Source organism: Chiloscyllium punctatum, chromosome 37 (assembly GCF_047496795.1).
Source record: "Chiloscyllium punctatum isolate Juve2018m chromosome 37, sChiPun1.3, whole genome shotgun sequence".
In the NCBI taxonomy this organism is placed as follows: Eukaryota; Metazoa; Chordata; class Chondrichthyes; order Orectolobiformes; family Hemiscylliidae; genus Chiloscyllium; species Chiloscyllium punctatum.
In genome coordinates, this window is record NC_092775.1 from 130,825 (window position 1) to 148,754 (window position 17,930).

General features: G+C 42.5%; 1 protein-coding gene across 2 annotated transcripts in view; it reads left to right on the forward strand.

Moving 5' to 3' along the window:
- ahcy (adenosylhomocysteinase) overlaps nt 1-17,930 on the forward strand; it is a 94,805-nt gene that overhangs the window by 27,792 nt on the left and 49,083 nt on the right. For both annotated transcript variants that reach the window (XM_072556054.1, XM_072556053.1), the window contains 2 exons: nt 6,181-6,333; nt 7,600-7,712. In XM_072556054.1, coding sequence (XP_072412155.1) covers nt 6,181-6,333; nt 7,600-7,712 — 266 coding nt within the window. The remainder of the gene's footprint in view (nt 1-6,180; nt 6,334-7,599; nt 7,713-17,930) is intronic.

A 17,930-nucleotide genomic window follows, 5' to 3' on the forward strand; every position in this document is an offset into this window, starting at 1 on the left:
TTATATAATCATCAGCAAACATCCTCACTTCTGTTATGATGGAGGAAGGGTCATTGATGAAGCAGCTGAAGATGGTTGGGTCTAGATCACTACCCTGAGGTACTCCTGCAGAGATGTCTTGGAGCTGAGATGACTAATCTCCAACAACCGCAACCATCTTCCTGTGTGTCAAATATGACTCTAACCACTGGATAGTTTTCCCCCTGATAACCATTAATTCCAGTCTTGCAAGGGGTCCTTGATGCCACACTTCTGAAAGCAGCCTTAATGTCAAGGGCTGTCACTCTCTCCTCGCCTCTGGAATTCCGCTCTTTTGTCCATGTTTGAACCAAGTGCTGCTTGATAACACTGTTGATGACAGGTTCATATTTCACTGATTGAGAGCAGACTGATGGGATGGTAATTGGCGAAGTTGGATTTGTCCAGCTTTTTATGTGTAGGACGTACCTGGGCAATTTCCAACTTTGTCAGTAGATGCCAGTGTTGTAACTCTACTGGAAGAGCTTTGCTAGGGGAGCGGCAAGCTCTGGAGCAGAAGTCTTCAGTACTATTGTCGGAATATTGTTAGCGCCCATAGCCTTGCAGTATCGATATCTCCAACTATTCCTTGATAACATGCAGAGTGAATCAAATTAGCTGAAGACTGGTACTTGTAATGCTGGGGCCACTGGAAGAGGCTGAGATGGATTGTCCATTTGGCACTTCTGGCTGAATTTTGCTGCAAAAGCTTCAGCCTTATCTTTTGCACTGATGTGCTGGGCTCTTCCATAATTGAGGATGATATTTACGGAGCCGCCTCCAGTGAGTTGTTTAATTGTCCACCACCATTTATGACTGGATGTGGCAGGACATCTGAGCTTAAATCTGATCTGTTGGCTGTGGGATCGCTTAGCTCTCTATCACTTGCAGCTTATGCATTCAACCAGACCTGTTTGTGATGACATGTTGACGCCTCATCTTCAGGTATGCCTGCTGCTGCCTCCTGGTATGTGCTCCTGCCATTTCCATTGAGCTAGAGTTGATTCCCCTGGCTCAATGGTAATGGTTGTGTGTGGAATATGCAGGCCCTGAGTTTAGAGCGTCTGCTGGAGTACAATTCTGCTGTTGATGGCCCGCAGCACCTCGAGGGTGCTCACTCTTACGTTGCCAGATCTATTTGAAGTCTGCCATTTAGTCCAATGTTAGTGCCACACAACACTCTGGAGGTTATTCTCAATATGAAGGCAGGACTTCAGCTCCACAAGGACTGTGTAGTGGTCACTCTTACAGATACATCTGCAACTGGCACATCGGTAATGATGAGATCAAGTATGTTTTTCCCTCTTGATTCCCTCAGCTCCTGCTGCAGACCTAGGCTAACAGCAATATCCTTTCGGACCTGACCAGCTTGATCATTAGTACTGCTGTCGAGCCACTCTTGGTGACCGATATTGAAATCCCTCACCCAGAGTACTTTTAGTGCATTTACCATCCTCAGTGTTTCCTCCAAGTGTTGTTAAACATGGAGTATGGATTCATAGCTGAGGGAGGATGGTATGTGGTAACCAGGAGTTTCCTTGCTTATGTTTAACCCTAAGCCATGGAGCTTCATGGGGTCCAGCATCAATGTTGACTCCCAGGGCAACTCCCTTCTGACAGTGAACCACTGTGCAGTAACCTCTACTTGGTCTATCTTGCCTGTAGGACAGGACATATCCAGGGATGATGGTGTCTGGCTGTTGGATATGATTCTGTAAGTATGACTGTCAAGTTGTTGCTTAGCCAATCTGAAATAGCTGACCAAAATGGACTGGAAATAGCCACTTAAGAGTAAATCTAGACAACCCTGAAAGGTGTTCAAAAAGGTACAGGGGTTTTTGGGAGGGGGGGTGGTGCGGTGACAGTGTTGGCTATACAGATCCCACACATTCCCTTTCCCTGAATTGTAGGAGCACAGAACCCTGAATGTCTAGGAATATTCAAACCTTTGCTGCCTATTACTAGTTGCTCTTGAAGACCTAGTGATAGGCTGCCTCCTTGAACTGCTGCAGCTCTCTTGTACGTTGTTTAATTGATCACTGCCATTCATAACAGGATGTCCCAGGTTTGCAGAGTTTGGATCTGATCGTTGTTTGTAGGATTGTTAAGCTCAGTTTGTTGCTGTGATATTACTTGGCGCACAAGTGTCCTGTTTTGTAACTCACCCTTCATTTTAGGTAGTCTGGTACTGCTTCTGGCGCACTTGAACCAGGGTTGATCCCTTAGCTTGATGAGGATAATAGATTGGGTGCATGGGTTCATTGGACTATGAAGTTAAGCATTCTGGTTGAGTGGAATTCTGTTCACAACCTACATTGCCTCATGGATGCCCAGTTTTGAGGTGCTAGATCTATTCAAAGTTTCCCATTTAGCACACTAGTAGTACCCCACATGATTTGGGAGTATCCTCACTTAGATTGTGGAACTTCGTCTTCTCTTGACCTAGGTCACTCCTACCAATGCTATCATGGTCAGGTCTATGAAGGCAGATTGAGGATGTAGTCACGGATATTTCTCCCTGCTCCCTCACTACCAAAATTCTACAGATTTTAGAATGATTCCTGTAGATTAAGTAGGTCAGTGCTATGGAAACTGAGTATGTTTAAGATAGAAATGGATAGATTTCTGATTCAGTAGTGTACAAGGTTATGGGATGGTGTGGGAAAAGGCATTGTGTTTAATCTGCCATGGACGGTACTGAACAGAGCAGATTCAACAAGCTGAATGGCCTACACTGTTCCTAATGACACTGTAATTGCACCCACCTCCTGAACAAACTTTGTGCTTTTGCTACCCTTGTACTGCTCCAAGCCATGCTCAACATGGAGAAGAACTGATTTGATCAGCTGAGGGTTTCATGGATCCAAAGTCTTGCATTGAAGACTCCTCTGTCTACTACCCCATGACTGTATATTGTTGTGCTGTCTCCTCTGGTGATGTGTCCTATCCAGGGATGAATTGTGGTGTCTGGGGTCTAATCATTCTCATAGAATCAAACCTGACAAAGAATTTCAGGTTGTTGCTCAACTAGTGGGGTGGCTCAGTGGCTAGCACTGCTGCCTCACAGGACCAGGGACCTGTGTTCGGTTCCAGCCTCGGGTGACTGACTGTGTGGAGTTTGCACGTTTTCAGTGTCTGTGTGGGATTCCTCTGGGTGCTCCAGTTTCCTCCCACAATCCAGAGATGTGCAAGCCAGGTGAATTGGCCATGCTAAATTGCCTGTAGTGTTGGTGCATTAGGTCAGGGGTAAATATAGGGTAGGGGAATGGGTCAGGGTGGGTTGCTCTTTGGCGGGTCGGTGTGGACTTATTGGGCTGAAGGGCCTGTTTCCATACTGTAGAGTATCTAATCTAATCCAGTCTGTGTAGCAACTCTCCAATTTTGGCACAAACCCAGATGCTAGTAAGGTGAACTTTGCAGGGTCAGTGGAGCTATGTACAGTTGTCATTTCTGATATTGGGCAGTCTATTCAGTTTCATTCAAAATATTGTGGATGCTGGAAATGTTAAGTAAAAATGGAAACTACTGGAAATGCTCAGCTTATGTGGCACATCTGCAAGACCACATCAGGTTTGAAGTTTCAATGAACAAAATTGATGTCATCAACCTGAAATGTTAACTGCTGTATCCACAGCTGGTGTATATTCTTAGTGTTTTCAATTTTTGCGTCTGATAATTTTCTGTTTTAAGGAAAGCAGCATCAGTCTGTCAAGTCTCTATATATAACTGAAGTTCTTCCCCTTGGTGCTGTTCAAGTGAATCATTTTAAGATTGGAAATGTGTCCAGGGTTTTGTCATTTCTTTGCTTTTGTACTCCAGTTTTGTTTATATATAGAAACAACTTAAACTTGTATATTTGGAATACGAATGGTTCAAACACCAACAAGAGCATAGAGAAAGCTGATAATTTGGAATAAACAATAACTTGTGGAACGACTAAAAAGTGAAAATTTTAGTGAAATGGACAATTTTTATTGCCAAGTTATTTGGGTAGTGTTCTGGAGAATAATTTCTGAAAACATTAGGAATATTAACAAGCAAAACACTTGGCAAAATAACACATCTCTTGACTTCCAGGGTTAGCTGGACTGCTGAAATTCTGTTCACCCTGAGGATCGTGCTGGCCCTAAATTTTCACTATTCTAGTTTTGAAAACTACCACTTTCCAAATGTGGGCTTAGCTGCAAGTAGCTGCTCCAAGTCTATTTTCTTGCTGATTCTGAATGGTTCTGGCTGTACTGTTACCACCCATCCATTCCAAAGGTCGTCATCAGACAGCTTCTTAATTCAAAAACACCTCTTACTGTTCTGAATTGATACTGCAGCGATCTCACTGCTCCAAAAGCAACATAATCTTGGACTGTAAAAAAATTCTTGACATTTAGGGTGTAGGTTTGCTCGCTGAGCTGTAGGTTTGATATCCAGACGTTTCATTACCTGGCTAGGTAACATCATCAGTGGCGACCTCCAAGTGAAGCGAAGCTGTTGTCTCCTGCTTTCCATTTATATGTTTGTCCTGGGGTTTGTGGTGATGTCATTTCCTGTTTGTTTTCTGGGGGGGGGGGGGGGGTGGTTGATAGATGGTATCTAGATCTATGTGTTTGTTTATGGCGTTGTGCTTGGCGTGCCAGGCCTCTAGGAATTCTCTGGCATGTCTTTGCTCAGCCTGTCCCAGGATAAATGTGTTGTCCCAGTCGCAATGGTGATTTTTTTCCTCAGTGTGTAGGGCTACGAGGGAGAGAGGGTTGTGTCTTTTTGTGGCTAGCTGGTGTTAGTGTATCCTGGTGGCTAACTTCCTGTTTGTCCTACGTAGTGTTTGTGACAGTCCTTGCATGGAATTTTGTAGATGACGTTGTTTTTGTCCATGGGATGTACCGGGTCTTTTAAGTTTGTTAGTTTTTGTTTGAGTGTGTTGGTGGGTTTGTGGGTTCCTGGGACAGGCTAAGCAAAGGCATGCCAGAGAATTCCTAGAGGCCTGGCATTCCAACCATAACACCATAAACAAAAACACAGATCTAGATACCATCTATCAACCCCTCAGAAAACAAACAGGAAATGACATCACCACAAACCCCAGGAACCCCATCCTGGACAAACATATAAATAGAAAGCAGGAGACAACTTTGCTTCGCTTGGAGGTCGCCACTGATGTTACCTAGCCAGGTAATGAAACGTCTGGATATCAAACCTACACCCTAAACCTCAACCTGAGCTACAAACCTTGCAAAAATTCTTGACATTTCAGCTGTGTTTTTTCCTGAAGTGAGCTCAAACAATAATAATTAGTGCGTGGTGATGAGCAATAAGTAAGTGTGCAGAAAAAATAAAGAACAAAAGTGACTGGATAGTAGAAAGTAACCTCTGCCAAGGTGGCAGCTGAGGAAAGGAATGCCATTCATAAATCAGCCTGTACAGCCAGAGCAGTGTGTTAATCCAGAAGTGAATAGTGACACACAACCCAGGCAAAGTCAATTGTCTCCTAAGACAGACAAATGCCAATGTTTATATAAGTTATTGTTGATGTGTTATGGATTCCATAGTTGTTTGAATTGATTTGTTCCTTCTGACTGTCCTGTTGTTGCACTTCAATTGTAGACCTAGTGAAGAGCGTTTGCTAAATTTGAGTCCTGCATCCATCAGTTTAGTCTTTTGATTGACTCTGTTCCAATATATTTTTGTGATTGAGTCTTCATTTGTTTTCCTGCTACATTGTGATTGTACCAATCTTAAATTGAATGGTCAGCATTGTGGAACTGCCAGCTCTATACATTTCTGCATGCTAGCAGAATTTTGGATGGATGTCATCTATAGATATTCCTTTATTTACATTTAAATGTCAAAGCTAGTTAAAAATTTAATTGACAGCATGTTACCATGGCATGTGTAAAATTGTGAGCAATTCATTGTTGAGTTTCTCCTTCATTGATGGTTTGACTTTGCTTGATAGGTGTAACATGTTTTTAGATCCCTGTTTCATTCATAAGATATGACATCTTTTGTGCCATCCAACAATCGCAATGTAGTGTATGTTGCTTTTATAAAGTGCAGCAGGTGAAAGAAGTCATGGAAAGTGTACGACAGGTTGACTTAACTGAGGAGTGTGCAATGAAATGCATTGTTTGTGGTAAATGCCCTGTTTAAGAATGTTTGTTTTATTTGCAGTGTATGCATGGAAGGGGGAAACGGATGAAGAATACATTTGGTGCATTGAGCAGACTCTGTACTTCCGTGATGGAAAACCCCTCAACATGATTTTGGATGACGGTGGGGACCTTACGAATCTGGTTCACAACAAACATCCTAAGCTCTTACAAGGTGACTAGCATTTTCTGTCATTATGAAGAAATTATCTTTGGATGGTGTATGTTATTTTGGATTATGCCCTTGCCATTCTGTTCCCTATTTGTTGTTAATATACCATATACTGAAAGCTGTTGGTCTTTAGTCAAATGAGAAAAGAATTCCTGATCTGGGCAGTAACCAAGATTGGAAAGACGCATCAGTTGGGAAGACTCCTTTATGACCACTGTCGGTTCGATTCTTGTGTAGGCGCTCTTCCAGTTTCACCACAGTTTCCAATAGTCATTGCAGTGTCACTGAGACCAGTTGGAATGTGATTACATTTCCCAATTTGATTAGATTAGATTACTTACAGTGTGGAAACAGGCCCTTCGGCCCAACAAGTCCACACCGCCCCGCCGAAGCGCAACCCACCCATACCCCTACATCTAGCCCTTACCTAACACTAGGGGCAACTAACACTACCTGACCTGCACATCTTTGGAGTGTGGGAGGAAACCGGAGCACCCGGAGGAAACCCACGCAGACACGGGGAGAATGTGCAAACTCCACACAGAGTCGCCTGAGGCGGGAATTGAACCCGGGTCTCTGGCGCTGTGAGGCAGCAGTGCTAACCACTGTGCCACAGTGCCGCCCAAATTTCCCAATTTGGTTAAATAAAATTATTTCTGTGATGGTGAGGTGCATGGTTCTGAAGCAGTTCAAAAATATTTTCTACATCAGATTTGCTCAGGAGTTTGAAATCAACAAAATATTTTACTGAGCTATTGGGCGATTTCTAATTGTGCAAATCACTGCTATTTTATTCCTAATTATTCTTCAACATGGGCACCAGCGAAAGGAATGAAATACTTAAGGCTGTACCTACTACACACTCAACTAACTCAAACCTTACCCTGCCAAACTTTGGAGATCTTTTCGTAGAATCAGAGTGGAGTCTGTGCTAGTCCTTTGAAACAGTGACTAATCTTGAGCTGATCCTTGCCTGTTCAGTATAGATATTCTGCAAATGTTTCCTTCTGAAAACCCTACTTTAATTTGCCTCCGTCACTCTCTCGGAGTGCACGCCGGATCCGCATCCACTGCTTCTTTGAAAATGTTTTTCCTCGTGGCCACTGCTTCTTTTGCCATTTACCCTAAACCTGTGCCCATCTTTCCACCAAATGGAGTTGTTTCTCTCTATTTACTCTGTCCCAGCCCCTCATGACTAAACTTAGTATTTTTGATTTGATCGTGGCATGCTTAAGTGGAAAGAGGTCTGATTGTGTGTTAATTCTGCAGATATCAAGGGAATCTCTGAGGAGACTACAACTGGAGTGCACAATCTCTATAAGATGTTCAAGCAAAAAGAACTTAAAATTCCTGCTATCAATGTGAATGACTCTGTAACTAAGGTAATACATTCTGTTGAAGTTCCTAATATATTGTGCCATTAATTAACCCTGTATTTGAGATGATTTCTAAAGGTGTTCAAAGCTGACTTTGGCTTTGCTAAAGAAAATCCTTGGGTTCTCTTACGATTGCAAATGAGCAGTCGGTTTCTGTGACTGAGGCAAGTTCAATCGGTGTATTTGAAAGGGAATTGCACAGTTATTGGAAAAATAATCAAAGTACAAAGTTACGGGTGCAGACAGGAGAACAACACTTTGGAGAGCTGGCACTTGCGTGATGGATTGCATGGCTGCCAAAGCTGTTCATTTTGGAAGGGACAGCACAAGAACAGTGTTTTTAAGTGGAGAAAAGCAGACCACAAAAGGACTTCGGGTGTACTTATGCACAAAATACACAGGTGCGGTGGATAATCAGAAAGTACGGAAAGATATCCGAAGCACCGAGACACATTTTGATCCTCTTATTGAAGGAAAGATATCATTTCATTGGATATAGTTCAGAGAAGGTTTGCTAGGATGATCCATGGTTTGGTGGGATTGTCTGATGAGCAAAGGCTGAAAAAGGTGGAACTTTACTCACTGGAGTTCAGATAATAAAATTATGAAAGGAATAGGGTTCTTTTTGTCATTTACATAAATGATTTGGATGCGAGCATAAGAGGTACGGTTAGTAAGTTTGCAGATGACACCAAAATTGGAGGTGTAGTGGACAGCGAAGAGGGTTACCTCAGATTACAACAGGATCTGGACCAGATGGGCCAATGGGCTGAGAAGTGGCAGAGTTTAATTTAGATAAATGCGAGGTGCTACATTTTGGGAAAATTAAATTTTAACAGGACTTGTACACTTAATGGTAAGGTCCTAGGGAGTGTTGCTGAACAATGAGATCTTGGAATGCAGGTTCATAGCTCCTTGAAAGTGGAGTCAGAGGTAGATAGGATAATGAAGGCAGCATTTGGTATGCTTTCCTTTATTGGTCAGAGTATTGAATACAGGAGTTGGGAGGTCATGTTGTGGCTGGTACAGGACATTGGTTAGGCCACTGTTGGAATATTGCATGCAATTCTGGTCTCCTTCCTATCGGAAAAATGTTGTGAAACTTGAAAAGGTTCAGAAAAGATTTACCAGGATGTTGCCAGGGTTGGAGGATTTGAGCTATAGGGAGAGGCTGAACAGGCTGGGGCTGTTTTCCCTGAAGCGTCTGAGACTGAGGGGTGACCTTATAGACGTTTACAAAATTGAGGGGCATGGATAAGATAAAAAGTCTTTTCCTTGGGGTTGGGGAGTCCAGAACTAGAGGACATAGGTTTAGGGTGAGAGGGGAAAGATATAAAAGAGACCTAAGGGGCAACTTTTTCACGCAGAGGGTGATATATGGATGGAATGAGCTGCCCGAAGATGTGGTGGAGGCTGGTACAATTGCAACATTTAAAAGGCATTTGGATGGGCATATGAATAGGAAGGGTTTGGAGGGATATGGGCTGGGTGCTGGCAGGTGGGACTAGATTGGGTTGGGATATCTGGTCAGTGTGGACAGGTTGGACTGAACGGTCTGTTTCCATGCTGTACATGTCTGTGACTCTATAACTCTATGAATAGATATGATAGAAGTAGAGAGGATGTTTCCACTGTTGGATGAAACTAGAACAAGAGGGCATCGCCCCAAAATTAGAGGGAGCAGATTTAGGACTGAATTGAGAAGGAACATCTTCACCCAAAGGGTTGTGAATCTGGAATTCCCTGCCCAGTTGAGGCTTCCTCATTGAACGTATTTTTAAAACTAATAACTTTTTGAACAGTAATGGATTTAAGGGTTATGGGAAAGTGTTGTAATTGGAGATGAGGCCATGAAAAGATCAGCCATGAATGATCCAGTGATGGAGTTATCTAGCGATTGGGCGGAGTGGGCTCAAAGGACCAGATGACTTACTCCTGGTTCTTGTATTCTTACGAATGAAAGGTGATTTTATTGAAATTATAGCATTCTTAAGGAGTTTGACAGGGTAAATGCTGAGATGGTGTTTGGAATCTTATTTGGCACATAGGAAGCTGACTGTGGTTGTTGCAAGTCAGTCACCTCAGCTCCTGTACATTTCTGCAGTGGTTCATCAGGGTAGTATCATAGGCCCAATCAATAGACAATAGACAATAGACAATAGATGCAGGAGTAGGCCATTCTGCCCTTCGAGCCTGCACCGCCATTCAATATGATCATGGCTGATCATTCCTAATTAGTATCCTGTTCCAGCCTTATCTCCATACCCCTTGACTCCACTATCTTTAAGAGCTCTATCCAATTCTTTCTTAAAAGAATCCAGAGACTGGGCCTCCACTGCCCTCTGGGGCAGAGCATTCCACACAGCCACCACTCTCTGTGTGAAATTAGACTATGAAAATGAATTCTTTGGAAGTGATTAATTAAATTAACATATTATCTCTAATTTACTAATGGATGTTAACTTTATAAATTTAGAAAGTAAAGTTATATCAGTGCACCCTGATCATTTCAATTATTAACTGATACCTAAAAAGGTATCAGTTAAACTGATACCTAAACTGATCATCATCAGTTGCTTCATCAATGACCTTCCCTCCATCAGTGGGTGGTCGCCAATGATTGCAGAGTGTTCGGCACCTTGTGAGATTCCACGAATGCAGTCCTTGTTCAAATGCAACATGACCTGGACAATATCTAGTATCATTTGCACCCCACACATGCCATGCACTGACCATGTCCAATAAGAGACAATCTAACCATAGTGCATTTGAATGTCAAGGAACAATGATCACTGAATGCTTCCACTATCAATATTCTTGGGATTACCATTGACCAGAAACTCCACTGGACTCAGTACATAAACATAGCGATTACAACAGCAGGGCAGAGGTTAGGAATACTGCAGCAAGTAATTCAATACAAGGCACATGTCAGGAATGTGATGGAATACTTCCCACTTGTCTGATGGGTGTAGCTCCAATAACATTCAAGAAGCTCAGCACCTTTCACGACAAAGTAGCCTGCTTGATTTGCACTACATTCACAAGAATTGACTTACCAGTGACGTTTAGTAACAGCAATGTGCACCATCTACAAAGTGCACTGTAGAAATTCATCAAAGGTCCTTAGTCAGCACCTTCCAATCCACGACCACTTCTATCTAGTTCAAGATAGAAGTAAAAGGACAGCAGATGTATGGGAATATGATCATGTACAAGTTCCTTTTCAAGCCACTCGCCATCCTACTTGAAAATACGTTGCAGTTCCTTCACTGTTGCTGGGGTAAACTCCTGGAATGCAGTCTGAGGGCTTTTGAGGATCAACCTAGTGAATGGTGACTGCAGCTGGTCAAGAAAGCAGCTCACCGTCAGTTTCTGAAGGGCACCTAGGGGTAGGCAATAAATGTCAGTCCAATCTGCAACACCCATGTCCCATGAGTTAATGGAAAAAATAGGTTTCCCCTCATCTGAGAATCTAGGACCAGAAAGTGTAGTCTCAGAATAAATGAGTCCAAATATAAGACTGAGATGAGGAATTTCTTTTCTGTGGGTAAAGTGTCTTAGGAACTTCATGCCACAGAGCAGTGGGAGCAAAGTCTTTGTATAAATTTACAGCTGAGATAGCTTCTTGATCAGTCTAGGAATAGACCATTACAGGTGAAAGGAAAGAAAGTGAATGTGAGGCATTTTGGATCAGTCATGAACATATTGAATGGCAAAGCAGGCAAGAGTGGCTGAATAAGCTACTCTGTTCCTATTTATTATGGTCTTATCAAATTAATTAAAATTTTTCTGACAGTCCTGAGTTTTCAATGGACATGGTTTGTTTTGGGTGCAGTGGTGATATCCCTACTGTTTGGCCAGAAGACCCAGGTTCACATTCCACCTGCTGCAGAGATGCATTATAACATGTCTGAAAACATTATTCTCAATATCTATTATGTGCATCGACTCTCCTTTATCAATAGAGTAAGACCTTCAAGAAAACTCCAACGAAGTTTCCTGTTTTTAATCACATCATTATTAACCAGATGTCTGTCTATCCTTTCCTTTATAGTTGATTATATAAGAACATAAAATAAGTCATTCATGCAGTCTGCTCCACCATTAGATCATGACTGGTTTGCTTATCAACTCCATTCTCCTGTCTTCTGCCAGTAACCCTCGATCCCCTGATTAATCAAGAACTGATCTATCTCTGACTTGAATACACTTAATGACGTGGCCACCTTCAACAATGAGTTCCACAGATTCACCCCACACTCACTGTCTCTCCATCTCAGTTCTAAAAGGTTGTCTGTTTGTTTTCAGGCTGTACCGTTGGGTCCTAGTTTCTCCTGTTAATAGAAACATTTTATCTGTCTTCACTCAGTATTCTTTAAGCTTCAGTGAGACCACCCCCATATCCTTCTAAAAATCCAGAGTACCAGACAGAGTCCTCAACCGCTCCTGATGACAAGTACTTCATCTCCATGATCATTTTTGTAAACCTCTTCTGGACTCCTCCAACACCAGTACAATACATCCTTAGGTAAGGGGCCCAAACCTGCTCACAATATTTTCAAGTATGGTCTGAGCAGAGCTTTATACAGCTTCAGCAAGTATATCTCTGCTCTTATGTTCTAGTCCTGTTGAAATGAATGTAAACATTGCATTTGCCTTCCTAACTGCCAACTCAAAACTACATGTTAACCTGAAGAGCACCATGAACTAGGATTCCCAAGTCCCTTTGTGCCTTAGATTTCAGAAGCCTTTCCACATTTACAAAATAGTCTAACCCTCCAATCTTCCTACCAAAGTGCTTAACCTCATTCTTTCCCATGGGCGGCACAGTGGTTAGCACTGTTGCCTAACAGCGCCAGAACCTGGGCTTCAATTCCCTCCTCAGGCAACTGTCTGTGTGGAGTTTGCACATTCTCCCCATGTCTGTGTGGATTTCTTCCAGGTGCTCCGGTTTCCTCCCACAGTCCAAAAATGTGCAGGTTAGGTGAATTGGCTGTGCTAAATTGCCCACAGTGTTAGGTGAAGGGGTAAGTGTAGGGGAATGAGTTTGGGTGGGTTGCTCTTCGGAGGGTCGGTGTGGACTTGGGCCGAAGGGCCCGTTTTGCACACTAAGTAATCCTATTATATTCCATTTTCCACTTCTTTGCACACCCTCCTCACCTGTTCAAGTCCTTCTGCAGCCTCCCTATTTCTTCAAAAATACCTGCCTCTCCACCTATCTTTGTGTCATCTGCCAACTTAGTGTAACACCCTCAGTTCCTTTGTCCAGATTGTTAATATATAACTGAATAGTTGTAGTCCCAACACTGACCCCTGTGGAACTCCGGCTGCCATCCTGAAAAAGCCCATTTATCTCCACTCTCTGCCTTCTGCTGATCCTCTACCCATGGCACTACCTTGGCCCTAACACTGTGGGCTCCTATCTTTAGCAGACTTCTGTGCAGCACCTTGCCAAAAGCCTTTTGGAAAACCAAATGTATCATATCCACTGGCTGTCCTTTTGTCTAACTTGTTACCACCTCAAACAATTCTAACAGACTTATTGAGGGTGACCTTTCCATTGATGAAGCTGTGATGACTGGGTCCTATTTTCTATGCACTTCCCAAGTACTCTGCAATCTCATCCTTTACAGTGGATTCTAAAACCTTACCAATGACTGAGATCAGACTAACTGGCCTAGAATTTCCTATCTTCACTCCCATCCCTTCTCAAACAGAGTGTCACTTTAACCATTTTCCAGTCCTCTGGGATCCTCACTGACTGCAGTGATTCCTGAAAGGGATACTGTATATAGTTTTGGTCTTGTAACTTGAGAAAGAATGTACTGGCACTGGATTGGTTGCAGAGGAGGTCCACCAGGTTGATTCTGGAGTTGAGGGTTGGCTTGTGAGGAGAGATTGAGTAAACTGGGATTAGCGCAGCAGGTCAGGCAGCATCCAAGGAGCAGGAGAATCGACGTTTCGGGCATGAGCCCTTCTTCAGGAAGAAGATTCCTGAAGAAGGGCTCATGCCCGAAATGTCAATTCTCCTGCTCCTTGGATGATGCCTGACCTGCACCTTTCCAGCAACACATTTTCAGCTCTGATCTCCAGCATATGCAGTCCTCACTTTCTCCTAAACTGGGATTATACTCATTGAAATTTAGAAGAATGAATTGGGGGTGGATTCTGATATAAAATTATGAAGAGAATAGATAAGATAGAAGCAGAGATGTTGTTTCCACTGGCAGGTGAAATTAGAATGAGGGGCCATAGCCTCAAAATAAGAGGGAGCAGATTTAGAACTGAATTGAGTAATTTATTCACCCAAAGGGTTGCACATCTGTGGAATTCTCTACCTAGTGATGTCCTTGAGGCTGCCTCGTTGAATGTTTAAGGAAAATGTTTAAAGATAGATTTTTGAACAGTAAAAGAATTAAAGGTTATGGTGAGGGTACGTGGAGCTGAGTCCACGAAAAGATCAACCATAATCTTATTGAATGGCACAGCAGGCAAAGACTATCAGGCCTTAGATCTCTAGTTATGGAAATTTATTCCATTTTACTAACCGAAAATAATCATTTAATTTCTCCACCATTTGTCTATTCCCCAGCATAAATTCTCCTGCCTGTTATAGATGCACATTCATTCTAGCCAAATGTTACCTTTGTATGTGCCTATAGAAGCATTTGCAGTCTGTCTTTTGCTACATTGCATTCATATTCCATTTTGTTTCCTTATTAGGTTCTTGATTCTCCTTTAATTCAAATGCTCCTCAGAATTAGTTATTTCTAGCAACTTTTTAATGTATCCTTTAATCTTATTCAGTCCTGGACATCCTTTAAATATAAGTTAAGTATTGCAGATACTGGAAATCTGAAATACAAACAAAGCGCTAGATAAAGTCAGCAGTTTTTCACTATTTGTGAAAAGAAAAAGATGTTACTTGTAATTTGTATTGTGAATGTTGATGCAAAATCTGTTAAGTTTGCCTGTCATCTCTTTACTTTATCAATTCACCAGATTCATTTTCTTTAGGACCAATGCTTTGTTAATGCTTTCATTTTTTAAATGTTTACAGCAGCTTTTACTCTTTATATTTTATGTCTCCTTTGATTTTTCCTTTTTTAACTTCACCAAATTGGCATCTCACATTTAGATATGCCCTTCTTCCTTAATTACACCAGGGGTGGTCTCCTGGTTTATGGTAATGATAGAGTGGGAGGGGGGTCACGTCAGGCCATGAGGATGCAGATCTTGTTAGAGTATGATGGTCCACAGCACATCATAGATGTCCAATCTCGAATTGTTAGATCTGTTTGAAGTCTGTCCCATTTAGCATGGTGTTAGTGCTGCACAACACACTGTAAGGTCTTATCAATGTGAAGGCAGAACTTAATCTCTACAAAGACTACGCAGTGGTCAGTCTTAATACTGTTATGGACATACGCATCTCCAGCTGGTAAATTAGAGAGGATGAGGTCAAGTCCCTCTTGGTTCACTCTCACCTGCCATAGACCCTGTCTAGCATCCATGTCCTTTAGGTCCCAATTTGTTTGATCTTTAATGCTGCTGCTGAGCCACTCTTGGTGGTGGCCATTGAAATCTCGCACCCTGCCACCCTCAGTACTTCCTCCGAGTGTTGTTCAATGTGGAGGATTACATTGTACTATGTCTGGAATAAACATTGAGGACTCGCTGGGTGTATCTAGGGATGGTGATGGTGTCTGAGACATTGTAAGGTATGATTGAGTATGATGCTCAGGCTACTTGACTGATTTGTGAGAAAGCTCCTAATTTGGCACAAGGTCCCTGATGTTCAGGAAAACTCTGCAAAGTCGATGGTCAGTGGTCATTCCTAATGCTTAGGCTGATGTCAGACATTTGATTTTTTTTTTTTGACACTTCGTAGCGATTGCTACAACAATGTAGCTTGCTAAACTATTTAGGGTCAACCACATTGGTGTGGGTCAAGATTGCACGTATTTAGACATATTTATTAGATTCAAGTTTCACCATCTACCATGGCAGATTCAGTGTAGTTCCCTGGACTGTTATGTCTCTCCTATCCTGTAGGCCATTGTTCTGTTTCTTGCCCTCATATTTATTTTCTAAAAAAAAAAGCAGTCTCAGACCAACTCCACCCCCCACCCCCCATCAAATTGAACATAAAGTTCAATCTTATTATGTTGCTGCTACCTAGAGATCACTAATCACTCAGATCATTAATCCAATCTCATTGCACAATACCAGAACTACTATAGCCTGCTCTCTGGTACATTTCAAAACCTGCTGTTCTAAGAAACTTTCCTGAAAGCATTCAGGGAATTCTCCCATCGAGGCTGCCTTTGCCAACTGACTTTTCTAGTTGACATGTAGATTATCACCATGCCTTTCTGACAAACTTCAATTATTTTAGAACAGCATAACACAATACAGGCCCTTTGGCCCTCGATGTTGTCAGTATTTTTTTCCTACTAAGATCAGACTAACCTACATACCCTTCATTGTACTATCTTCCTTGTGCCTATCCAAGAGTCGTTTAAATGTACCTAATGTATCTGATTCTACTACCACTGCTGGCAGTGCATTTCACGCACCCACCACTCTGTGTAAAGAACCTACATCTAACAGCTACCCTAAACCTTAAAGTTATGTCACCTCGTGATGGACCCTGGAAAAAAGTCTCTGGCTATCCACTTAATCTATGTCTCTCAACATCATGTACACCTCTATCAAGTAACCTCTCCTCCTTCGCTCTGACAAGGGAAAACCTAACTACTTCAACCATTCTTCATAACAAATGCACTCTAGTCCAGGCAGCATCCTGGTAAATCTTTGTACCCTCTCTAAAGCTTCTGCATCCTTTCTATAATGAGGTGACCAGAACTGAATGCAATATACCAAGCATGGTCTGACTTGGGCTCTATAGAGCTGCAGCATAACCTCGCGGCTGTCGAACTCAATCCCCCTGCTAATGAAAGCCAACGCACCATATGCTACCTTAACAACGCTATCAACTTGGGTGGCAACTTTGAGGGATCTATGGACGTGAACCCAAGATCCCTGTTTTTCTCCGCAATGCCAAAATTCCTGTCTTTAACGCTGTATTCTGCATTGAAATTCGACCTTCCAAACTGATCAAGTTCACACTTTTCCAGGTTGAGTTCCATCTGGCACTTATCAGCCCAATTCTGCATACTGTCAATGTCCCATTGCAACCTACAACAGCTCACCACACAATCCAAAACTCCTCCAACCTTTGTCATCAGCAAACTTACTAATCCACCCTTCCACTTCTTCCAAGTCATTTATAAAAATCACAAAGGGCAGAGGTCCCAGAACTGATTTTTGTGGAACCCTACTCATCGCTGAGCTTAAGGCTGAATACTTTCCACATAACACCACTCTGTATTCTGTGGGCCAGCCAATTCTGTATCAAGACAGATCGGTTTCCCTGTATCCCATGCCGCCTCACTTTCTGAACGAATATACCACTGGGAACCTTATCAAACGCCTTGCTCAATTCCATGTACACTACATCCACTGCTTTACCTTCAATTTGTTTTGTCACATCCTCAAAGAATTCAATAAGGTTTGGGAGGCATGACCACCTCAAATGTCAAGGTCCTTCTCAGTAGTGAATACTGAAACAAAGAATTCATTAAGGATCTCCTCTACTTGGTCCGACTCAAGATGCAAGTCCTCTCCATTAACCCTGATTGGCCTTACCCTCACTCTGGCCATCCTCTGGTTCCTCACATAAGTGTAGACTGTCTTGGGGTTTTCCTTAATCCTACCCACTTAAGCTTTTTCATGTCCCCTTCTATCTTTCCTCAGTCCATTCTTCAGTTCCTTCCTGGCTACCTTGTATAATTTTAAAGCTCTGTCTGATCCTTGCCTCCTCAACTTTAAGCTTCCTGCTTCCATTTGACTAGATGTTCCACATCCCTTGTCACCCAAGGTTCTTTCGCTCTACTATCCTTTCCTTTCCTTGCCTCAGTGGGATAAACCTGTCCAGCACTATCAGCGCAGGTTTCCTAAACAACCTCCACATTTCTATTGTGCATTTTCCTGAGAACATCTGTTCCCAATTTAGGAGCCCAGTTCCTGCCTAATAGCATTGTAATTCCCCTTCCCCCAGTTAAATATTTTCCCATATGATCTGCTGCTATCCTTTTTCATGAGTACGATAAAGGTCATGGTGTTGTGATCACCATCACCAAAATGCTCTGCCACTGA